Here is a 26901-nt window from a genome sequence, read left to right as displayed (position 1 = left end):
CCTTTTCGAACATGTCCTTCGAATTTCCGGGTTTTGCTACTTTGACATTTGCAACATGCTCCTAGCCGGGCACACAACAGTGAGCGAGCGAGATAGAGAGATGAGAGTGAGTGACAGAAAGAGAGAGTGAGACAGAGAGAGCGTGCGAATTCGCCAGGCCAGAAAGCATGCTTTAAGCTGCTTCGGCTTTGCTTCCTGTTTACAACCAACACATGTTCGGGCCAAGTAAGGAGCAGAGGGGATGGAGAGGGGGTACTAAAGGGGGGAGGAGGCCGATTGCTATGTGGGTCTGTGTGTCGTTTGGCTGTGTTGTTGTTTCGTGCCGGGCCACACACACACACACACACAGAGAGCCATTAAAAGTGTCGAGTAGAGTCGAGCAGAGACACAGCTGAAGGCTGCAGGGGGTGGAGAAGGGGGAGAGTGTTGTGGGGGTTGCAAAAGTTCAACAAAAGTATTTTGGCCCATTGTACTTCGATTTTTTCGGCCACTTCCCGTATATGTCCTTATTTTGCCCGTTTTTATTTTTATTGTATTTATTTCATTTTATTTCAGTGTTTTCTTTTCCTTCTCGATTTTTTCATTTTTTTTTTGACGTCATGCGCAAACAAATGAAGTCGCAACGCACATTATTTCATTTATGGATTTTATTATTAATGTTGATTTGTTGTTGTCGCTTCTGTCGCTTCTTGTTGTTATTATTATTTGCTGTTCTTGTTGTTGTTTGGAGTATTTTTAGTGCCCTTTTTTTTGCGCGCAGCGCTTTCGTGACTGTTTTCAACTTCCTGCCGCTGTTTCATTGTTGTATTTGTTGTTGCTGTTGCTGTTGTTGTCCATCATTTTGCCAACACGATTCCGGCGGCAACGCCTACGGAGCCTTTAACTACAACAAACGAAGCAGCAGCAACAACAACAGCAACAACAATATCAATAATAACAACAAGCAACTGAAAATGCCAAAATGTATTGCCTGCTTTCAGGCGCCGCCGCCAGCAGCGCACGTGTGTGTGTGTGTGTATGTGTATGTGTGTGGGTGTAAGTCTGCTGCATGCTTTGGCTTACTTTGGATTTAAGGCATAACTACACACTCTAGTGTGTGTGTGTGTGTTTGTGTGTGTGTGATACTCGCTTTGTGGTATTTAACCTTAATTTGATTTTTTTGCCTTTTGTATACCCGCTAACCACGGGGTGGAAGGGTATTATAAGTTTGTGCCAGGCAAAAGGATTCCCTAAAGTATTTATATACTTAATCTGCATTGAAGATACATATAAGCATGACTGTCTGTCGTATGTCAGAGTCAGAGACTATAAGAGATAGAACTAAAAGTTCATAAATGAGAGCACTTGGTATATCAATATACTAAATATACTCTTAGGTATGTTACAGTATTTTTTTGTATAGTAAATGATAATACCCCACTAGTCTTATAACACAATACCAAATACAAATTTTGGTATATTTCAGTATTTTTTTCGGTATATTAATATAGTATATTTAAATAATACCGTCTTGTTTCACTTTCATATACATAAATATGATAGTATACCAGTGTACCAAATATAAGCATCGGTATATTTTAGTATTTCCTCAATATATTTACTTGCTATATTTATACCGATATCATAGTATTTTCACCAAATAAATATATATTTAAGTATATTGCAGTATATTTCGGTATACTGAGTTGACACATTTAAATCATTATACCCTAATATAAATTTTGGCATTTTTCAGTATTTATTGACACATTTAAATCATTACACCTAAATATAAGTTTTGTTATTTCTCAGTATTTATTTGGCATATTAATATGGTATATTTAAAAGATAATACCACTCTTTTACATTCATATATATAAATGTATATATGTATAATATTTATATATTTAATTGGTATACTTTATCGATAATACCGCACGGTTTTTTTTTATTAAAATATAGTAGTATACAAATATACCAAATATACATTTTAGTATATTTCAGTATTAATTTCAAATATATAAATGATAATACCGAAGTTTTTTTTTGCTATTTTATTAAGAGCTTTTAGCGGGTATCTCACAGTCGAGTAGACTTAACTGCAGTTTTCTTACTTTTTTTTATTTTTTTGCCTACGCTTAGCTTTTGCTTTGCTTTTCTTTTTGCTTTTGGCCTCACACAGGTACAAAAGTTGCCATTGTTTGTGCTCGTCCTTGCTCTCTCTCTCTCACACTCTAAGTGTGTGTGTGTGTTTGTGTAAATGCCCTGCTGGCATTTTTTTTTTTTTAGTTTAGTTTAGCTTTTTTTGTTTAAAGAGTTTGGGTTGTGTGGCATTGATTAAACAATTTCCCCAGCGCTTGGGCTTCGCCTGCTTCTTGCTGCTTGCTGCCTTCTGCCTGCTGACACATTGTCCCAGCTGTCAGTTGGCCAAAACGTTGAAATTTGACTAGAAAATGTGGCGAGTTGGATGTGTGTTTAAAATAGCTGCACAAACAAATTGTTTGACCGCATTTTGTCACACACAAAACTGTGCACGAGAAATGAGCATCAGCTGCTCATCTTCTTTTTGTTGTTGTTCTTCTTGCTGCTGCTTCGCTTGACAAATTCACACAACGCTGCAATTTTCATTTTTCTTGATAGACAACCCCTTCCCAACCCCCTTCCCCCTCCCTCAACCCCCTCCTTGCTTGCATGCAACATTAAGATTATGAAAATATTTTTCACACTTTGTCAGTGCAAAAGTCTCATTCTCATTGCTGATGGCGTCTTTTGTTTTGCTTTGAATATTTCGTATAATTAATGCGGCAATATAACGCATACGCAGCGTGAAACGAAGCACTTTAAATAGCCACAAAAAATATAATTCTAGAAAATGTGTTGAAAATAATTCTAACACAACCTTGATAAGGTCCACTGACTTTTAACCAAATGCTTCGAATTTAGTTTCGTTTAAATTATTACAAATCTTTCACAAATTTGCATTGAATTCAAAATCTATATTAAGTAATTATACTTTGTATTTTTGTTCTGCACATTTGTGAAATGTTTCTTAAGTGCTCAACTAGAAACAACTCATGTGTAATAAATGCATTTTATTAATTAAAATGTTTCTTATGCTTTTAGACTATTTAAATCGGATTAACCTTTAAAATAATGATTCTTAGCATTGTCTTTTGAATATTTGTTGAGTCTAGGAGCAAGCCATGCGTAATAAATTCTTATTGTTAATTAAAATGTTTCTTAAGCTTCTCAAATATTTAGATTTCATATAAACCATTTTTCTTGGCATTCTTTTTTGAATATTTATGACAACTTTTAGCACTATTAAACTTAGAACAAGACATGCTAAATAAAATGTATTTATAACTTAAACTATTTCTTAATTAATTACACTTTCGCATTTTCCTTTGAATTAAGTCACGTATAATAAGTTTTCTTCTTATTTTTAAATATTGTTCAAGCTTGCAATGAACAGTTATCTTTATTCAACTATTATAATTTGTATTTAGTTTTGAATTAATTGAAGTGCAATAAATTCAAATTTAAATTTGTATTTTCTATTGAATTAACTGATGTGTAATAAATTCTTTGTCATTTATATCTTATGTTCTTTTAATAGAAATAAATACTAGAGTTAAATATTTCCAAAACTTGAAAATAATTTAAATCCATTTAAATTATACTTTGAATTTAGTTTTTCTTTTAATAATAACATAATTTTCATTATTTCTGTTAATGCGTTAAGCAGAATATTTCTCAATTGTTCAACTTACTTAAATCTCATTTAAATTTAGTCATTTAAAATAATTAAAAAACTTTAAAAGAATTAAAATCCATTAAAAATATACATTGAATTTATTATTTGTTTTATTTATAGTAATAAATTCCCTTTATAATTTAAAATATTTCTCTAACTTGCATTGGAATTAATCTCGATTATATCATTAAATAATTTACTTATTTTTAAATGTTTGTAAACTTCTCTTTATAATTTTAAATATTTCTTTGGCGAGCAACTCTTTTATATCTTATTTTTTATCTTCTTAACAGACAAGTATCCACTCATGTGTAATAAACTCTTTTAAATAATTGAATATATTTCTTCAGCTTGCAATGAATTTAAATTAAAATATATTTCTACTAAATAATTATGCTTTGTATTTCTTCTGAAATGTTTTGAAATAGATCACATCATGTGAAATAAATTTCTCTTTATATTATAATTCGATTTGAATCAAGTTGTCTTTATTAAATGATTTTCTTTTATTTTCAAACAATTCTAAAGACTTAAGCAACTCAACTGTAACAAAATTCTTTCTCGAGCATTTAAATCTTATGAAATATTAAATTTTATTTGCCAACTTCTGCACTTTAAAGTGAGTTGAAAACATGTGCGAGACATGTTTGAATTTGTTGTTTTAATCTTAATAGTTCTTTAAGTTTTATGCAAATGAACTTGTCATAATATTCAGTGTGCTCAAATGTTTCGCAACAGATTGAAATCAGCAAACACAGGCAAAAATGTTGAGCAATGTTTAAATGCAGTTGCTTAAAGCTAAATTAAACAAATTTTGCAACTCATTGCCGCTCCCTTTGCCTTCTTCGATGTTACACTCCCAGCACTTTTTATTGTTTGTGATTTATGATGAGCTGAAGCTTGTTCTCATGGCGTCATTTGTTTGATTTATCAATGAGATTTCACACTCAGGTAAACTTGCAACTCAAATGTGTCTTTTATGTGCCTTGAACATTTTCAATTAAAACTTTTAATTGCCAAGGAAGCTGAGCGAGCGAGTGAAAAAAAGGGCTGAAGGCAATCCGCAAGATACTTTTATGCAAAAGCAAAATGAATTCAACACTTTTGCCTTATCGAATTGTGTGTTCGATTGCAGTCGCATTCGCATTCCTTTTTCGCTTATCAATACGACAAGTTTTATTAGCTGTAGGGGGGCAAGGTGAAGAGTGATGAGCGAAGAGGCGACGTGTGTGCAGCCATTAAGTGCGATTATGTCACAACAAATAGATGGATGGATGGAGGAATGTGTGTGTGAGTGTGTGAGTGCTTATGCCATTCAATGATTAGCAGCCAATTTGCAATCAATAATCAACAATTGCAACAACAACAACAACTGTTAATTGGCAGTTGACTCGCCAAGTGGCATCAACATCAACATCGACATCGGCATCGCATCGATTGCCCGCTTTGTTTATGATGGCAAACAAATTTCCTTCTTTTTTGTACATTTTTTTGGCTGCCTGGTTGCCAATTGCCCTCAGCCGATGTCTGTTTCTCTGTCTGGTTTATGCAAAGCAAACATGCACAGCTTTGACACGCAAATCTCTCTCACAAAGAAAGCAACTATTGCATACAGAGACAGAAAATAATAGAGAGTTGAATAAATCACAAACTCTAAATGCATTTCTTACTCTGTCAATTTAATATTAAGTGAACAAAGTAAAAAAGTTCTGAAAAATATAATTTTGTATACAAAATAGTACACAAATTGCTGTATATTTTTATTTAACAAATCAACAAATACAAACCATTAAAAAAATGTATCAATTTATCATTGAACTCTTATTATTTTCAGCTTTAATTTGGATATCTTTTCTTAAATTTTTGTATTAAAGCAGCACAGAAAATCAATGTCAACAAATCTGAACAATCCAAGAAAAAGTTAAAAACTTTCTTTTCAACTTTAATGGAATGCAATTTCAATTTGCAACAAAAGAAACTAAAGTTTAAATATTTGTTGTTGCGAAAAATATTCAAATATTGTAAAAGCATTTTTTTCATTAATGCATTCTTCAAAAATGCTTTCGTATGACAAAAAATACCTACTGCAATTGGGTCTTAATTGCTTTGGCTGACAATTTGGTATATTTTGTACTCTATGGTATATTTTAAATGTAGTACTTTATCAATATAACAAATATAGCTTTAGTATATTTTAGTACCCCATGGTATATTTTGAAGGTACTGCAGTATTAATATACCAAATCAAGACTTCGGTATCTTTTAGTATTTATGAGGTATGTAGTACAAGGAATATACTACAAAATCAATATACCAAATAATGTATTCGGTATAATTTAGTATTTGTAGTATATTTTTGGTATATTTCTTGGATATACAACAATTATACATAGATTTTTTACCTACTTTATATACATTTTTTGGTATCAATATGATGTACTAAAATTAATACAGAAAATCACAAAACTGTTACATACAATAAATATGTCAATGGATAGGTTTAGAAAACAAAATAAACAATATTTAAAGTCTTTTCTAATTCAAATTGTTCCTAAATACTTATATACATTTGTTCTCTAAAGATAGAAAAATGATCATTAATCAAAAGAACATTTAAAAATATTTTTCATACTCATATTAAACATAGAGCGTTGCCATTTAGAATTTACATTTTTAGTTTTGCAAAAATATGTTGAAATAGAAATATTTTTCTCTCTGTACATTTGCATTTGGTTTCTTTGCACGTTGCCAAGCAAAAGTCATCGCGCACTCGTAAATGTAATTTAACAGCCACTTGGCATTAAATTATAATAATTCTAGCTCTGCTCTGATTTAAACAACAACGTTCGCTCTCTCTCTCTCTCTCTCTCTCTCTCTCTCTGTGCTACACATAATTCCACTGTGGCCCAATCTCGAAATGCTTCTTAACAGCTAAAACAACTCGAGCCTATCTTATCTGCATGTTCATGTAAGATTTACCAGCACTAAAAAGAAAAAAATAGCTAATTTTTCTAATCATCAAGTTGACCGCTCGCATCAACCTCAAAAACTAGAAAAAGATGTAGACAAGGCACTAAAAAAAAAGAAAAAAAAAGTGCCTTCTTATCAGTCGACAGTTCGTAGTATTTATTTGTCTAACATTGTGTGTTTTTTTTTTTTGTACAAGTTTTTAATGCGGTAATCAAGCGCTTGTTAACACACGCGGCGTATGCGCAATGTACTTGATAACGCGACTAACTCGAAAATTATGCTACAATAAATTAAACTTGGTAAACCCAAGTGGAAGGGAGGGGGAGAGGAGGGGGGAGGAGGCGAGGGTTGCCACCTTCAATTGCTTGGTTTCCGCTTATTGATTTATGAAACAAATCGAAGACGACGGCCGAAAAGCAAACTACGAAAAAATGCACAAGACATCGACGAGGCAAAGTCGCCTCCTTACCTCCCCTTGCTGTACATGTTCCCCTCCCCTCTACACCCCCTCTATGCCAACCCTCCCTTTCTCTACTCTTCATTATGCTGACCGATTATGACACTTTTTAATGGCATTTTCTCGTTTTGCTTTTACACGTTTTTATGCTATTGATTTCTGGTTACGACTTTTGCTGCTGTTGCTGCTGCTGTGTAGTGTGCTGTGTTCTAGTGCTGTGGTACAGTTGCTACATAGTCCAGGCAAAATGTCACTTAAATTGCAATTATTTCGCCATATGCAAAATTCTACTGGCAACGCACAAAATTGCCGACTGAGTGAAATTGCTTGGAAAATGCCAAAATGATGGCGCATAAAATGCAGATTGCAAAAGGAAAAAGAGATGGGTATAAAGATAGAGTTAGAGAGAGAGAGAGAGAGAGAGAGAGAGAGAGAGAGATAAGTATACACTGAAAAAAAGACGAGGTTCCAAAATCAAAATTTCAACTTTAATATAAATATTTATTCAAATATTGTAAAAGTATATTTTTTGGTATATTTGTAGAATATGGTATCACAAAATTTAATCTGAAAAATGCCAAGTTCTCAAAATATGACCAAAAATACTAGATTTAGGTTACAATATTTTGAAATCCATCGAATGACAGTTTGATATATTTTACATTCTATGGTATATTTTGAATGTAGTACTATTCAATATACAAAATATAGTTTTTGATATATTTTAGTATTTTTGTAGTATATTTTTTGATATATTTTAAGAATAATACCGCACTGTTTTGCTTCAAGCACATTCTTAATAATGAGAACTTGGTTTTATATCAAAACTTCTTGAAATAAATAAAAAACAATAAAAAGAAGTTTTTAGTACTAAAATCTCGATTTTATTACTTTGTTTTTCAGTGTAGCTGCTTCCGCTTTACAAAGTACCTTCAATTGTCATTTAGCAGTTGTAACTAAATCAAATACAAAAATAAAAAAGAAAAACACATTTTATTGCTTCACATAGTAAATGAAACTAAAAAGTGCCCTTGGCGTTGTCAATGGTTTAATAACCTTATCAATTCGTGATTCGTTTACTAAATCGCGTTCTAATGTCACCTCGAACTTTGCACCAAAAGTGCAGGTACTCAATTTGCTGTTGTTGTTGTTTTTGTTGTATTTTGAATAGCTTCGAGTCTAATCAGCAACTAACTCAAGCACATGGCCAAAGCAAATCGATTTGGGAATGTGAATTTTTCCCTAGGTTTTTTTTCGTTTTTGGGCCAAATAGGAAATCATGCTCCCCAATCGAATGCTTTCATTTTGATTTATGGCACAAACATGTTTAGCAAACAGCAAAAAATTTCTTGGCCATTTTTTAGAAATTTAAAGGCCATCAATAAGGATTTGCGTATTGCAGCTTGAGTTTGCCAAAGTATAAATCGAGCAATCGAAAGAATGTCCTGAGAATAATTTAATACCCTAGAGAAATGAGCAGAGTGCGGTATTTGCGAATAAGAATATATGAATATTATTTCCATATTTTATTGATTTATTTTTAAAACATTATTGGAAAATTTGTGGCACTTTTTTTTATAAATTTAAAACGCATCAAGAAGAATAACGATTTTTTACGACGTATTAACTTATCAACGACATACATTTTGGGAATGTTCCAAGAATACTTTTATACCCTAGAGAGTGGGGTATTCACTTTTTACGTCAAACTTATTTTCTACATTTTTTTATTGGTTTATGTTTAGAAATGTAAAATTCACGAATAACAATTTTTGGAATCAAGAAATCGAGAAAATGTCCCAAGCATATTTTCATACCCTAGAAAACCCTTTAAAATATGAGAACATTATTTCCATATTTTATAGATTTATGATAAAAACCTTATCGGATAAATTCTTATATATTTTTTTTAATTTTAAACGCATCAAGAAGTTTAACGATTTTATACAACAGATAAACTTTATAACCGTATAAATCTAGGGAATGTCCCAAGCATATTTTAATACCCTGGATAAATAGGCAGAGTACGGTATTTGCGGTTAAAAATATGAGAACATTATTTCCATATTTTTAATATGTTTAAACCTTTTAAAAATTCTTGTATTATTTTCATAAATTTAAATCGCATCAAGAAGAATTTATATTTTATACAACTAATTAACGTGTCAACGGTATTAATCGAGGGAATGTCCCAAGCATATATTGAATACCCTACAGAAATGTGCAGAGTAGGGTATTCACATTCTTAGTTGGAAGTATTTGATTTAAAGTTTTATATAAATATATTGGCCTTGCCACTTTTCACAAATTTAAAGGACCGTCAATAAGGACAATAATTGTATACTACAGTTTGAGTTTGCTAAGAAATAAATCGAGAGTACATATGTCCCAAGAATATTCTATATTTATAACCCAGACAACTTAGCAGAGTAAAGAATTCACATCATTATTTAAATTTTATGTATTGATTTATAGCACAAGCAAAAGAAAATTTTCCAGCTTTAAAGACCATAAATAAGGATAAGAATTTGGTTTGGCAAATAAATCGAGAGAGTTTCCAAGAAAATATTGTAGAGAAATATAACCAAAAGATAAGGCTTAGGCAGATAAATCGAGAGCAAGTTTCCAAGAATATGTTGTAAAGCAAACCCCCCAATGACAACAAATTTATAAATAAAGAAAATTTCAAAATTTGTCTATTAAAAAATCATCTAAATAGTTGATTTAAATGAAAGAAGTTCAAAATATGAAATATAAAACTTCAAGTTAAAGATAAAAATAAAATAAATTCATCAAGAACACTCATTAATTATAATCAGATTGAGATATTCGTATTCCCCCAATTGAACACATATTTCCATTTTATTATTGGGTTTGTCCAGTTGCATAAATAACTGTATTATTTGCACATTTACAATTCGCATCTATTAGATACAATTGTATCTCTATGGAGGATGAGGGGAGGGAACTTACCATTTATGCCGCTGATCAGTGGATAATTACCATCACGGCCGCCGATTAAGTTTTTTAAACCAGTTTCGATCAGTGTTGGGGACGATCGCTCCCTGTCGCTCATTTTTTCATAAAAATGTGTTCAATTTTGTGATTATACACGAATTTCAATAAAATATTTTGCGAGGGTTTTTTGAAGCGCGTGTTTTTTTACGTTTGTTTATCGCTTTGCACAATTGGTTTTGCTTGGTTTTTTATTGGTTACAACACGGGGCATAAAGCCGACTCACAACAATAATTATTTGAATTGCTTACGATAATTAATAATAGCAACAAATAAAAAATAACGTTTCTTCTTCTTTTTTGATTTATTTGCGTTAACTTTTGTTGTGTTGTTTTGTTTTGTTGTTTATAACGATAAATTGTTTTGTTTGTTTGTTTGGAATCACAATGTACAAAAAATGAATTACTTTTGTTTTTTTAAGTTATGCTAAATTCAATGTAAACTTTAAATATTGCACGTTAACGTTCGTTATTGCTTGACTAAATATGCTTGTAGATTATCGATTATCAACTAGATAATATATAATATATATATAATATAATTTTTCTTTACTTTCTTTCGTATATCTCTTTTATAGCGTTTATATATATATTTCTAATTATTTCTTTTTTTTTTGTTTTCTGCTGCTCGCTATAAATAAAGGCACCGCGAATTCATTCAACAATTTGTTCTTGTTCTTCTTATTTGTTTTATTTATTTATTTTTATAATTTGTGTGTGTGTGTTTTTAAGTGTGTTTCTTGCGTTTTTTATTGTTAACAACAACATACGAATGCTGCACATTCAATGCAATAATTAAATAAAATCAACAACAAAATACGTTTGGATTGGTTTTCTTTTGGTTTCGTTTTAGTTTTTTTTTTTTAGTTTTAGTTTTCAGTTGCAATTTAGTTAAAGTTGTTTTTGTTGCTGTTGTTGATACTTTGTTTCATTGGCTAATTGCGTTATTTATTTATAGCGTTCTTTCAAATGCCGATGCGTTTTTTTTCTTTTGTTTTAATTGTTGACCGTTTAACGTATTTTATTTGTATTTGTATTTGTATTTTATAGGCTTTTTTCCGTTGCTTTTGCTTTGCTTTATTTTTGGTGTTGCACTAAAAATAAAATCAATTGCTTTTTGCGTTGCTTTTTTGTTTTGGTTTTTGTGTGTTTTTGTGTTTTTTATTTTTGTAGTTGAATTTTTATTGTACAGTCATAAAGCACTAGTATGGCATTTGCATAGTTATCGTGTAGTTTACAAACTTAATAACAGTTAAACTGGAGCGTTGAGGGGGTGGAGTGGGGGGGTGTCAGCGCCCGGCGTGCGATAGAGATAGCTATAGACACAGAGAGAGAGTGTGAGAGAGAGAATTTTGTTTTGAGCCTGATCGAGTTTTGACGGGGGGCAGGAGAGTGTGGGCGGGGGTGTGTAGTATATTTACACTCACACACACACACGCGCGCACGCACACACACAGTCACTCACACACAAGCACACGGATGAGGACACGGATGATGCTTGGAAGTCGCGACGACGACAACGACAACAACGACGATGACGATGACGACGAAGGCGAAGGCAAAGGCGACGGCGACGAGCGTCAGCACACGAAACACGAGGAGGAGCCGAAAATCGATGAAAAATGTTGACAGCTAGCTAGCTCACCGACACACACACCACATAGGCGTCACACACACATAGATAGATAGGTTGGACACACGCACAATTTTTCGCACAATTCACAATTTTTGCACTTTGCACAAAAATGTAGCGCGCGCGTTTCTCTAGCGATTTTTTTATGTCGCTCGCTTTAGAGTGTTGTCCTTGTTGTGGTCAAATTGTAGTTGTAGTTGCAGTTGCAGTTGTAGGTGTAGTTGTGTTGTTTTGTTCAGCGCGTGGCGTGTTTTTGTATTTTTGCTGCTGCTGCTGACGCTGCTGCTGCCGCTGCCTGACGACGACTGTTCGCTTAGCGCTGTCTTCGGGCGTTGTGGGTGTCGTCGACGTAGCCGCTCTGCTATTATCGCTGCTGCTGCTTCTGCTGCCGACGCTGCTGTCTATGCTGACTGAGCGCGCATGTGACAAGAGCGAGCACACAAACACACACACAAATACACGCACACAGAGACTGACGCACACTGTTAGACACGAATACAAGTGCGCTTTCGAAGTTCGAAGGGTCGCGTAGGACGCGGAAGCAATACAAAAGAAATCTCTACACAAAATGTGCGAGCGAAGCTTCCGCTGCAGCTAGGATGCACTTTACACACACCGAGAGAGAGAGTGAGAGTGTGAGAGCGTTGGAGAGTGTTCGACACTGCGAGAGTAAAGTAGCTTTGTGGGAGAGAGTGCGCAAGAGTCAGCTGATTTGATGTGCTTCCTTTTTTTTGTCTTTGCCTTTGCACTGTTTGTTTTACTTGCTGCTGCTTCTGCTGTTGGCAATGTTTTATAGCTGCTGCTGCTTTTTGCACTATGAACAGCTCACTTACACGCACACATACACTCGCGTTTAATAGTGTTGTCGTTGTCAGGCAAAAGAAAAAAACTGATTCTTTTTTTTTTTGCTGCTGCCGTTTTAAAGTTCTTATTGAACACACGTGCTTTGGCTGTGTTGGAATTTTTTTATTTTATTTTTTCTTTTGAGAGCGGCTTTTGCGCGTAAACTTTGGTTGATTTAATATGCAAACATTGTTAAGTGTTTCGTGCGCAATTAATTAATAATGATTTTTTGCAATATTTGTTATACTTTTTGATACGTTTTCTATTTGAATTTTAGTGTGTGTTTTTTGTATTATTGTATTCGTGTATGTTATTTGCGTCCACACAACTTTGACTGTTCATCTGACTCTGAACTGGGCACACGCGCTCACGTTGCAAAGTGTACAAAATACACTCGCAATAGATGGGAGAGTGAGTGGAATGAGTGAGTGATAGAGAGCGAGCACGCGTTTCGTTTGAGAGAGCGCAGTTCTTAGGGAAAATGAACAACGACAACGACAACAACACGAGGTGCTAATACTCAGATACGCGACTAGCAGCGATATACTACCACGCTACAGATACAGATACCATTACTTAGCTCAGAACGAACCATGCTGCCATGTGGCTGCCGACAACACCACTCTCTCGCTCTCTCAATGTGTAACTCTCTCGGGCTCACACACAAACAGACACACACAGTAGCAGCGCTCTCTCTTAGTGGGGCCGCTACCGCGTGCTGTGCACATTTTGAACTTTTATTTTTGGCAACCATTTTTTTGTCGTCGCGCGCGCAACTCAAAACTCAACAAACGAACGAACGAGCGCACGAACAGCCGAACGATTGAGCGAGCACACGAAGCTTAGCTTTAAGCTCTCAGTCTCTTTCGCAACTGCTCTCATGAGCTCACTTGCGTTCTTATTGTTGCTGGCTGGCGTTTCTAATGGCGCTCAATTGTTCTATTGCCCAGCAGCAGCCTTTGCCTTTGCCTTTGGGCATTTTCCATTGCGTCTCAAAGTTCAATTTGATATTTTTAATTGCGCCGCTCTCTCACGCTATCACTTGTGCGCTCTCACTCGTTGCTTGCTCTCACTCTGAGATCGGTAGCCGGCACTCGGCGTCGCTGCTGTCGTTTTATTTATTTGTGTTATTTTAATTTACTCGCGCCGTACTATAGTTTTGCTATTACGTCAATGCGACGGCAGCGCGCTGACGTTTAAGTTTTTGCGAATGTGTGTATGTGTGTGTGCTTGTTGCTGTACCTGAATAAGCTGCCTTAGCTTGGGTGTGTATGTGTGTGTGTGTGTGCGGCACTGCGGCAAGCGGCATTCGCTGTTCATTTCAATGTTTTTAGGTTTTTTCTCTGATTTATCTGCCATACGCGCCTTTTTTTCTTTTTGCCTTCTTTTTGTACTTGTTCTTGTTGTTGTTATGTATTTCTAATATTTTGTATACATATTTGTAGCTGCTGTCAGTGACAGCGTCGTTGGCGTTGGTGTTGACGCTGACGTCGGCGTTGGCGCTGACGTCGCTGTAGCAGCACTCACGTGAGTTGCTTTCATACAACAGCTAAAAACTTTTAATGTGTGGAAATTTTTTTGTTTGCATTTCGCTGTAATTTGTATAAATAAACACAGCGGCAACTCAACACGACAGCAAAAGCAGCAGCAGCAACGTCCCCTCCCCTCTCCCACACAACCCTAAGAAGCAAGCATCCCCCTTCCCCTTTCATTTACAATATCGAAATTTTAGCTATGTTTTGTGTAATTTGCCAGATGTAATTAAATTTGCAATTCACGTACATTTGTACCAACAAGACGCGTGCAATTAGAGCGCCTTGAAAGTATCTGCATTATGGTGAGGAGAGAAAGAATGAGGATGGAAGGGGGAAGCGTCTAACATGACCAGAAATTTGGTAAGCTACTAATGAGCTTGTAGTCTACGTTTATGAAATTGCATTACATACGGCTATATCTATAGATAGCTTAACCTCGCTGTAGATACTAAGCGTATTTCTATATATTGAGCAAGAGCAGCTCAGATAAGAAAAGTGCATATTTATAGCAAAAGCAATCAATAATAGAGTACAACAAATACTTGCAACTGATAAGGCACATTTTTTATAAGTTGCCTGATTCATAGTTGAGAGCTTGCAAGCGCATTAAGCAATTAGAGGTGAAAAAAGTGTGACCAAAATAACTCATAATTAAATAATTTGTATTATTTTATGATTGGTTAAAGCTAGAAAGCCTAAGCATGTTATAAAAAAGAGAAGATATGCCCGACTAAAAGCTACCCTCTAAACATTTTTTAAAAATATAAAAAAAATTAAGTGTGACCAAAGCAGCTAACAATTCATATTGATTGATTATTATTGAAAAGGACAAGATATGCCCAACTAAAAGGTACCCTTTAAACATTTTTGAATGGAAACAATATTAAGTGTGCCCAAATCAGTTAATAATTTATGTTGGTAAGATCAGTAGATCACTAGAGTGCTTAAGCATATTATACAAAAAGACAAGATAAACGCGACTAAAAGCTACCCTATAAACATTTTTGAATAAGAACAGAATTAAGTGTGACCAAATCCGTTAATAATTTATTTTCGTATGATCGTGATCGTATTATAGGACAAGTTTAGATCGATCACAACATTACAAGATACCCTGTACATATTTTTAAAAGCATACAAATTAAATTAAAGGTGACCAAATGATGACTATAGGAAGCATAGTTCAAACTTTTTAAATTAATTGTATGTAATATAGAGCATACTTAATAACAATTTTGTAAATCTGTTTATATTGCTTGGACAATTGATTGAAATAGATTGAAATATTTATTGCTTTGGTCACACTTAATTTCACTTGTGTGTTTTTTAAACCATTTAATCTATTTACTAATCGTACTAACACACAAATTATTACTTTTCATAATGCTTAAATTACATAATATATGTTAAAACTAATAATTATATTTTATTAAATTGTTTCATTTTTCATTATAAACTTTTATTTTGTTAGCTCTTGCTGACATTCATTTTAAAATAAAAGTTTTAATACATATACGAATATGAATCTTAGTTTCATTGTACTCATCTGTCATATTAAAATTTATTATAATTTTGTTGCGGTTTAAAGGGTTAATGAAAAGGTGTGACCATATACTAAATAATAATTCAACTTTGTTGCTTACTAAATGTTAATGTTTAAACAAATAGTTAGTCGGAATATAATGCTAGCTAAAACGTTTCAGCTGTTGACGTATTTGAAATATATTTATACTTGGAAATTTATGACTGCGGCATTGATTTATAATGATCCTAAAAAGATTGCTTGATTAATTTTCAAGTGTTTGAAATTTTTCCAAAATTTTAATAGCCCTTTAGGCATTTAAATAACATGTAGTAAATGAGAATGAGAATGGATGTCAACCTTCAACTGGCTTAACTACAAAAGACACTAAATATAAAACGTAATGCTTCAAAATTATCTATTCGTTTCAATTTGGCTATTTTCGTGGCTGCTGTGAATCATCGCCGTACACAACTGAAAATATGCACAACTTAATACCCAAAAATTGAAAGAAAAAAGAAAAGTTTTTTTCAAAAATATATATTGAAAACTGTCGCCTGTCATCATGTGACATTCTGTGAATGAAACAACTAGGAAATGCCAGGAGAAGCAACATTTTTAGTTGCTGCTGGGCAAAAGAAGGCTGCTGCTGCTGCTGCTTTCAATACATTAGACAGATATTAGAGTACATACTATATATATTTGTATATTTTAGGCGGAAGGCAAAACGTGTTCAAGCGCAATAAATTATAAATGAGCCTCGTCGAAGACGACGCAACTTTTGACTGGGCCAAAAGGCCCCAACATAATGCTACAACCCCTGTCCTCGGATGCCTTTTTGTCACCTCCGCAGCAGCAGAAGAAGCAACCAACAATAGAATGACAAAGCCAAATGTGTGTGTGTGTCTTTCTTTTTTTATACCCGCTACGCATAGGGTAGAAGGGTATAATAACTTTGTGCACCTATGAAATGTAGAAGGAGGAACCTCCGACCATATAAAGTATATCTAGCCATGTCCGTCTGTCTGGCCGTCCACCTGTTTGAACACCTAGATCTCAGAATCTATAGTAGATAGAGATATAATTTTTCGACAGCACTTGTTTTGTTGGCATGCAGATCAAGTTTGTTTTAAATTTGGTTTGCCACGCCCACTTCCGCCCCCCGCAAATCGACAAAAATTGAATAACCAAAGTAATTTTAAAGTATTTTGGTATATACAATAATAGCTAAAGTCTTTGTAATTCCTTAAAATTCGGTTGCGATCAGATAAGAATTGTCGATGTTATTAAAGAAATACTTTTTTATGGGCAAAAATGCCCAAATCTAAGGATCTTAGTTGCTTTGGCTAACAGCCTGGTATATTTTGCAATTTATGGTATATTTTGAATGTGGTACTATATTGATATATCAAATATACCATTTGGCATATTTTTTAGTATATTTTGTAGTATAATATTTTTGTATATTTTCAGAATAATACCCCAATATTTTACTTTTATCCAAAAATAGGTAGCGGGTATCTCACAGTCGAGCACACTTGACTGTAGCTTTCTTAGTTGTTCTTATTCTTCTTCAATGTGTGGGTGTTTTTCTTGTCGTTGTTGGAGGAACCAGCGACGCATTCTCATGTCGAAAATATCATAGAGATAGAGATAGAAAAGATAGATGTACTATACATAGTACAAGTCTTCTTCTATATAGATATGCAATGTGGGAGATGAGCCAGATGAGCGTTCTTCGTCAGTTGTTTCCGTCACAACTGTTCTTTTTCTGCTTCATTCTTCAACCTCCACATCGTAGAACTCATTTATTTGCTTTGGCATTTCATGTGTGTCGCAGCCAAAAAAAAAACGAATGAAAATGGAATTTATTTCGACTACAAGAAATTCTTTCAGCAGGCTAAGCTCACTTCCCTCAACCTGGCAAATATTGGACTCGTTATCAGCTCAACACGCATGCATATCACTAAATAAACATACAACAACAACCACGACAACGACAACGATGACAGCCCTAACAAAAAAGAAGAATAATACAAATAAAAATAAAAATAAAACGTGTTTTTTTTTTGCTTTTCGTATTTAATTCTGCCCGTCGCTTTACCTTTATAACGCACATCATGCGTTTTATTTTTTTGTCGGTCTGGCTTCTTATCAAAAATCATCAAAGACCAGCAACAACAACTACAACAGCCAAAATTAAGTTGCCTTGGCTACCGCCAACTTAGAATTTACTTCCAAGCAGAGCAAAGTAAAGTAAAGCAAAGTAAAGCCGCCTGTTCCGAGTTCCCTAATCTCTTTGAGAAACTCGCCGAGTTTTGCTATAGCAATGATAACTCAAGTGGCAGACGATATGAAGATATGGCATATCGATATTCCACTTGTCAGGTAGCTTCTCATTTTTATCGTTCAAGTAGTCTACCATCTACATATGTTTGTACCCGGTAAGTAAATGTTAGTGGGGTATGTGAATTTAGTGGCAAATGAAAAATTATGTCGAAGATGGGAAATATAATGATTCAGATGAATGTTTATGTACATAATTTAGAATTATCTCAAATTTGAATTAATTAAAAATTTTCATTTATTTTTAAATGAAGTAATGTACCAATATACCAAATGTATCCCTCGGTATATTTTAATATTTTTGCGGTATATTGTCTAAATCTTGAATCTACTAGAAAATACAAATTTTAATTCATTATTAAATGTAGTACGATGTCAATATACCAAATATAACCTTCAGTATATTTAAGTATATATATTTTGTTTTTAAATTTTAATTCATAATAAATTTACTATATCGATATACCAAATATAGCCTTCGGTATAATTTAGTATTTTTGCGGTACATAAATTCGGTATATTATAAGAATAATACCGCACTGTTTTGCTTTAATTTTAAATGGGTAGTTGGAAGTGGAGTTTTGTTACTGGAATTTCTATATCTTGTTGGGACTAGTTAAAAAAGTACAAAACATACATGTTATGTTTTACTTTTCTGTTTTATATATAAGAAAAGTTGAAATTAAAAAAATGAAATAATAGATTTATTTATATTATACATATTTAATATAAATAAATAAAGAAATCTGTCATTATTTTTAAGTAAGTTTTCAACATTTTGAATTTATAGTATTAATCTCGGGGAATACAAAATAAACTGTCTAAGTGATAATTCTCTTAAATTGTGATTCAATTAGCGAATGCTTGTTGTACATATATGTTTTTTAGGGAATAAAAGAACTCAATTGCAAATGGAATATTAAAGACGATGTTAATATAGCAAACATAGAATAACCGAATACTCTTTTCATATGTTTAACGGGTATCTTACAGTCGACTATAAAAACTCGATTTACAAATGAAATATTATTGTTGTATTTGTTTCATATGTTCAACAGGTATCTCACAGTCGTGGATACTCCACTAAAAAAGCGATTATAATTAGCAAATGTTTATTTCGTATATCATATATATAGTCGATGGAAAACCCCAATTATAAATTGATTACTAAAGTCGAAGTTATTGTTGCAAACCTAGAATATTTGACTACTCTCTTTATATGATTAACGGGTATCTCTAAAACGTGTATACTCCACTCAAAAAGTGATTATAATTAGAAAATGTTTATTGTATAAATTTTTAGTCAATGAGTAAACCCATTTACAAATGAAATATAAAATTATAAGTTGTTCTTCTGATTACTCTTTTCATTTGTTTACCGTGTATCTCATAGTCGTGCATACTCCACTCTACTTGCCTGCTTACATGCTGTCTGGGTATTTGTGTTTGTGCAACACGCTTGTTGTTCTGTTTGCTTCTCTAATTTGCCACATTCGAGTAGATTACATACGTCTGCTCGCTCTGAGCTGCGACGGATCCATTATCAGCTGAGGCTATAGCAACATCTAGACTCTGAGGAGATACATCGACATAGTATAGACAGCGTTCAGTCGTATTCAGATCTGAACTACATTCTACTCTATTTGAAATCTCGCACATTGATACGTAAAAGCAACAACAAATTGAAGACAGACGACAACATCAACAACAACAACAACTGCGGCGGCAACTTGTACAAATTAACGTACAAATGAATGACGGAATTAGTACGTGTGCTCTACTCTATAGGGATCTACATATATAGGGGTCTTAGAGGGGAGAAACCTAGACGGGGGGAAACCTAGCACATTCAAATGCAAACGAGAGCAGTGCAGAGCAGCATTTGGAGCACTTCTCTGAATCAGATCGATCATCTAAACGACATTAGCATACACTGAGAGAAAAAAATGAATTCATGAAATTTTAAAATTCATGAATGGAGAACAAAATATGAGTGTTTCTTACAGTCGAATTATCTTCTCACTTTAAAAAACAAAGAATGAAAAAATAATAATGAAAATAATAAGTAAAGAGAATTTAATTGAAAATATCATTAAATTTTATATTGGTTCTTACAATTCATCAATCAATTTATCTCTCTTAAAAAAGTATTATCATTTTGAAAATAGTGTTAATTTGAGACAAAGAATGAAAAAATAATAATTAAAATAATAAATAAATAAAAAAAATTACTATTTAAATTTATAATAATTTTAAATTTATGAATTCTTGAATGGAAAACAAAATGTGATTGCTTCTTACTGTTCATATATCTGTTCAAATTAAATAAAAAAGTATTAACTTGAGACAAAGAATAAATAAATAATAATAAAAATAATAAATAAATAAAATTTATGTTATTATTGAAAGGATTTTTAAATTCTCGAATAGAGAACAAATTGTGATCGTTTAAAACATTCCATATAACTTTTCAGATTTATAAATAAAAGTATTTAGTTGAGATAAGGAAAGACAAGAAAATAAATATAAATAGTATTGGGATTTTCAAATTTTAACAAAATGAAACAAAGAAATAAAAGTTCGTAAAAATAAAAAAAAAAATTATTTTATTATATATGTGGATTTATACATACATATACATTTATTATATATAGTCATTAGAATAGATTTGAATTTGTAGCAAATTAATCTAGAAATATGATGATGAATTTTTGCTTGAATAGAAACCGTTAAGTATTATTCAATATTAGTATTAAAATTTGGATTGATGCCAAATTAAATTCTCTTCTTAATAGTTTTTGGTTAGATCATACTAAACTTATTAAATTGAGATCAACAAGTATATTAACTGTAATTGTTTCATATTTAAAACCAATACGAATTAATACCAACATAATTGTAAATCACATATTTAAATAGAATCAATATATTTTTCAATTAAGAATTTCGCTCATAATATCAGTATTTTTCAAATAACAGTTCTGTTGAAAGAATTTCGAAACTCGTGCACTTTTTCTCTCAGTGTAAAAGACTATCTTTTATTTTATTACCCATTCCTGTTTCAGATTCGTGCTTCGTTTTTTGTGCTGCGTGTTGCGGCAATTCATTAGCATTACTCTAATGAATTAATAACACCAAACTACGAGATTTGTAGTTTTCATTTTTATCACTTTATTTTTCTGATTTAATTTTCTTCTTTTTTTTTTGTTTAACTTGTAGACAGAATAATTTATGCATCGCATTTAATGTACTCAAATAATGCTTTAAATCATCTTTAATATCTACTTCAAGTTGCTTTCGACACAATTGATTGAATTTTTGATGTAATTTCAAATGCTGTGAGTCATAGTTCAATTGCTTCATCATTCAATCATAATATTTTACGAATTCCGAACGTATTCCAAAAATATTTCCCATCAAAATTCAACTGTTTACAGTGCAGCATCTTTTGGCCGCAAAAATTGATTTATACGAAAAAAAAGAAAATATTTATCGATTTTCTTCTTGGCTTCAAAAATAGTAATGTGTAATTTATTTGAAGTATAGGAATCTATATCCATAAAGCACATCGAGTGGAAGATTGGGTTGCTCAGGTATATTTTTTTGTAACATATTTTTGTGTGTTGCTGCGTGTGCTTAAATCATTTCCTGGCATTTTCCACGCCCCTGGCTTCAGGCTGGCTGTGCAGCAGGGAGCGCTGCTCGCTTTTCCACTCAAATGCCATTGATTACAATGCACACAAATCCAATTTCCAATTTCCTTACAAAAGCCAAAGGCCAAAGAAAAAAACATTTTTCCAGCTAAACTTTCGAGCAGCAACGAACAACAACAACAATATTGATATTACAAACTGCAGTGCAATAACAACAAACGCAAACATAAAATACAAACACACACACACACAGTCGCACAGCTTTTATGTGCCAGAGCGAGAGAGCACGTGACGTGCACAAAGAAGAAGCAAGACAAACAAACACGCACGACTTAGGCTGTCAAACAAAACGATGAAGAAGAAGGAGAAGTAACTAAGCTCCCCCCTCCCCCACCACTCGAACTATGCGCACACTGCACTAACACCCCTCACACCGCTCTCGCCATCACAAGGCGACCCACTTGACTGCCTGTGGTGCGATCATTTATTAACTTCAGCTTGTCTTTGGACTGTCTGCCGGACAAGGACAACTATTGGGGTTGGGGAGGTACAGCAGGAAGTGCCTTTAAAGAGAGCACGCATACACTTAACACCCACACACTCTCACTCACACACACGCACACACACTTGCAGCGGCACACCCTTTAGACGCCGCCTTGGCTGCTTTTGTTATTGACCTCGCTTCGTAGTCGAGTTGTGGGCAACCAGAAAATAATAATAAAAATAAAAACGCACGCGAATTTGATTGAGCTTTTAGTTCGATGTTCGCCCCACACTCTCTCTCTCTCTCTCTCTACCTCTCTCTTTTTGTCGTGGGCAGTTAATAGGCTATCGCTTGCTTCGTTTTCGTTATTTTTTTATTGCTGCCCTGTTAATTGAATTAATTTTTTTTCCTTTGGGTGTTGTGTCTTTATCAAATGGCAAACACAATTCATATCTCTTTTTCACTATTTGTATTTATTATTGTATTTGTGTGTTGGTCTTTCTGTGTGAAATGTAAATTCAATTAAAATTTGGCGTGTGACGTTTGCAACGGCGCGTGTTTTAAGGCGTTCGCCTAGCCAGTGGGCGTGGCACTGCCCACACACTGAAATAGTTTTGTACGATTTGCGACCTTGAACTAAACCATTTTTGCTACGCACACGAAAATTAAATTCATGTTTCAGCTACATAAATTTTACATTTGCGCCTTTCTTTTGTTGTTATTATTCTTGCTCTTGCTGTTGTTGTTGTTGTTATTGTTTGTGCTGTCGAAAAATCTCAACAATTTTTCAATTTAATGGCAACACAATGACGAAGGCAGAAGACGGCTAAAACTGTCAATTATATGGCAACAAGATTACAAAGCAAATGAGGTGAGTTCGCCAAAGGGGGTTGTGAGAGGAAGGTGGAGGGGTAGTTTGATGGAGAGGTGGGCTTACATTGTGATGGATCACTTAAAGAGCGGCAAGCAATCTGAACAACGGAAAGCGGAAAACGAAAAGACCCCGCCACAGCACAAAAGTGTCAGTTACAAGAAGAGTTCAAAGCAAGCAAAGATATGGGAAAATTCAGTTGGGGAAAATGTATCGCATGGTCACATACAAAACATACTATACCCAGAAACTGTCAGCGTTGACATGCTGTGCTCACCTTTCATACTCACACCCACACGAACACACACTCTCACACACACACACACACACACAGATAAGAATTTGTATCCTAGTGGCCCATGCAGCGAGACTCCTCTCGCTCTCCTTTTCACCCTCGCTAACTGTCAATACATCAAACAAAGAAAGAAAAAACGTGCACGGCCTCTCCAGTGGCACATTTTTCATCATCTGCTGACACTTGGTTGCTCCAGCAGCAGCAGCCACCACCACAACAACAATAACAACAACAACACCAACAAGAGAGCGACCGCAAAAACAACAAAATATGAAACGCACAGTGGAGTGAGCGCTGTCACTGCCGCAGTCGACGTCGCTGTCAGCGCTGCGCGTTGAACAAAAGTACAAGTGCTCAAGAAACAATTGAAAGTGCACCGCATAAACAACGAGAACAACAAGAACAGCAACAGCAACAACAATAACAACAGCGACCCGCAGCAGTGGCAACAGAATCACGCACCACGTGGTTATTAAAGTTGGCTTTTCAATTAAACTTTTTGCCGGCGCTTCAAAGTAGCTGCCGCACAGTGGAGCAAACAATGAGCGCATAAATTAAGTGGGTGAAATGCCAATCAATAAGTGTTCCCATACTTATTAACCAAATTTATGGTCGTAAAATTTCTATCTATTCTCTAATTAAAGAGATAATTATATACAAAAATAAAAATATTTGTATGTAGACAAGATCCACTTGATCTGTTTCACTTTTTCTTTTTAATATTACATCACGTGCACTTATGTAATTCCCATAAACTTTTTTATAAAGTGGCATCATGTAACTTAATAAAATGAATAAAGCAATAAATGTTCCAAAAATACATTATTGTCGAATTAACAAGATTATTAAATATTGAGGGAAACCTAAAATATTTATTAATATCATCATTTAAAGCACAACGTAACATAGTCTAAAATAATTATTTATAAGGCTACCCCAGACACCTTTTATAATTATCAGCACATTTCTCACACATTAACATGTCAATTAGCATATTCGCGCAGTGTTCGCCACACTGTGCACCACTGTAGAACCCGTTTGCTGTGTCAGTCGTGTGTTTCAAAGCTCGGCTCTCTTCTTGCGCTTGCTTGGCCTTCTCTTCTCCTCTCATCTGCTCGTTTGTGATACGTGCTAATTATGTATGTTTTACTCATGTTTTCTCATTTGCACCTCGCTCTCGCAGCTCAGCTTCACAGTCTCACAGTCTGCCGTTCTCCCTCTCCCACACATCTATTTCGCTTAGTCGCTCAATCGAGTTCTGCATTTTGACTTTAAGCACTTTTCTATGTTTACGATTTCGATGCGAATGTAATGCTCAAAAATAATTTAATGCTTTTTTGTTTGTTGATTTTTGTCTGCTTTGCAGTCTGCACACAAACACACACACACTCTTACACATACACATTGCTTCGTCATTGCTTGGCGTCTATCATAAAAGTTCTCTTACGAGTTTCTTTGGCTGCCGCATACAATAAATAAATAAACACACCAACACTCACACACACACGCAAACATCTATGTTTGTTTAGTTTTGTGTGTACGTTTTTGTGTTATATTTTTGCAAATTGATTGCTTGCAATTTATATGCGTGGCTGATGGGCCGTTGAATATAACGTTTTGTGTATTTTATGGCGCATTCTAATTAAAACGGTGCCACACACAAACACACACACACACGCAAGCACACGCATACAATTGCCATTACATACAATTGCGTGGAGGGCTTGCCAAGCAGGCCAAGCTCAAATCTACTCTCTCACTTGTTTATCTCTCCCGCTCTGACTTCATCTCGCTCTCTCTGGCTGTCAATCTTGTCTGCGTGGCATTGAACGATCTAAGCACGTGTTTATCAAAGTTGTTCTGGCGCATTGATTTAAAAAAAAAGCTGCAATCACAACACACACGCGTCGCAAAAGCCACTGCACTAATTACGCACACACACATTGTTGCGGTTGTTGAAATGCATGTGTATGACATAATAATAATTCTGGCGTCGTAATTGTTGCCGTTGTCCACGGCGCCGGCGACGCTTCGGCTTCGGCTTCTCAATTAAAGCTCCCCCATTCCCATTCGCATTCCCCTTTTCACATTCTCATTCTCTCGTGTTTGCATTTGCATTTGCACTGCAATTTCAGCTCAGTTTGCCCTCTCATTCTCTCGCTCTCGCTCTCTTTATTGCCAGTGACTGCGACCGTTGGTGGGCGAGAGTGAGATAGACTGCTTATTACCGCATTTGATGGCGTTGCAATTTTGTTTATGTGTTTTGTTGTGCTTTGTTGTTATTGCTGTTGTTGTTGCTGCTTGTTATATTGCACATTGACGTAATATCGGCTGGAACCAGTCGAGACTGAATGCTTGACGAGCCGTTCGTTCGTCCAATCGCAAAAAACAAAACGAGGAATAAGCACAATTTTTGAAGGGCAACAACAGAATTTTATAGCCACATTGCTGAGCTGGCAAGAAATGCATAATTAAACTCTATGGAACTTGATGACGATCAAACTTGAGTTCGTGGAAACTATTAGAAAATAAGGAATAAGAGCGGTAAAGCTGATTAACTGATATTTTCAGAATGCAGAATGTTTATTTTAATTATGAAATTTAGTACTTCAAAATAATTTATAATCAAGGTTATTATACTTTTTGAAAAATTAAAATACACAAAAATTGGGAGAAGATATTTTTTACTTTGTTTTATTTATTTATTAATGAAAAACAAAAAACAATTCTATGCTATACTTTTTTTCATAATTTTAAAACTAATTATTGTATTATTTCTACTTTAATTGTTTCAAAAGCTTCAACTCTAATATCTTCGATTTTCAGAGGTTTTTTTAGTGAGTATAATCATTGTTGATTTCAATTTCAGTAAAGTACTTTATTCAATGTATAATAACTTTTTTTTTTTGATATTCTTTAAGAAAATTAATTTTTATATTATTTCTACTTCAAAAACTTCAGTTCTAATTTCTTAAAGATTCGATTTTTATAGAATTCTTTTTAGTGAGTATAGTTATCCTTGATTTTAATTTCAGTTAAGTACTTCATAAAGAATTGGTTAAGTCCAAAGTAAGTGCACCTGCCCTTAAAAAACTTGTCTACCAAAAAGAAAATGTTCGGAATTTACAAGACTAATAATTCCTGATCTTTTATCAGAGCATCGAAAGCTTCACCCCCACCTCCTTGACCATTAGCTCTATCACACCACAATTGAATGTCTAGGCAAGTTTATCACGCCACCAAAAGCAAAAGTCCATGGGCTTCGACCTCACACAACAACGCCTGACTCAGTTCAATCAAAAAAAAAATTTTCCAAAAGTGTCCAGACGCGTGTGAAGGTTTTTTTTTTCATTCATGTTTTGATTTCGCGTCGCATATTATTATTTTTTAATGGCTCTAATTTGGGACAGATTAAAATGGACCTATAACAAAACGCCGCATTTGGATGACAGGCAAAAATAAAAATAAAAAAAACAAATAGAAAATAGAATATAGAATTCATGGCATGCTCCATTGTGATTAGAAGCGAGTGAATGAAGCT

The 26901-nt window shown here is 34.0% G+C and overlaps 1 protein-coding gene across 6 annotated transcripts in view; it reads right to left on the bottom strand.

Annotated features, from left to right (window-relative positions):
* LOC133841435 (hepatic leukemia factor) overlaps positions 1-12998 on the bottom strand; it is a 76242-nt gene extending 63244 nt beyond the window's left edge. Inside the window, exon 1 of one of the 6 annotated variants that reach the window (XM_062273906.1) lies at positions 10137-12998. In XM_062273906.1, the coding sequence (XP_062129890.1) occupies positions 10137-10239 (103 nt within the window). In that variant the 5' untranslated portion in view covers positions 10240-12998. The remainder of the gene's footprint in view (positions 1-10136) is intronic. The other 5 variants (XM_062273909.1, XM_062273908.1, XM_062273911.1 and 2 more) reach the window with 5 other exon arrangements.
* Between the last annotated feature and the right edge of the window lie 13903 nt (positions 12999-26901).

This window comes from Drosophila sulfurigaster, chromosome 3 (assembly GCF_023558435.1).
Source record: "Drosophila sulfurigaster albostrigata strain 15112-1811.04 chromosome 3, ASM2355843v2, whole genome shotgun sequence".
NCBI lineage: Eukaryota > Metazoa > Arthropoda > Insecta > Diptera > Drosophilidae > Drosophila > Drosophila sulfurigaster.
Note: the sequence above shows the minus strand (reverse complement) of the source record. Positions and strands in the feature narration are given on the sequence as shown.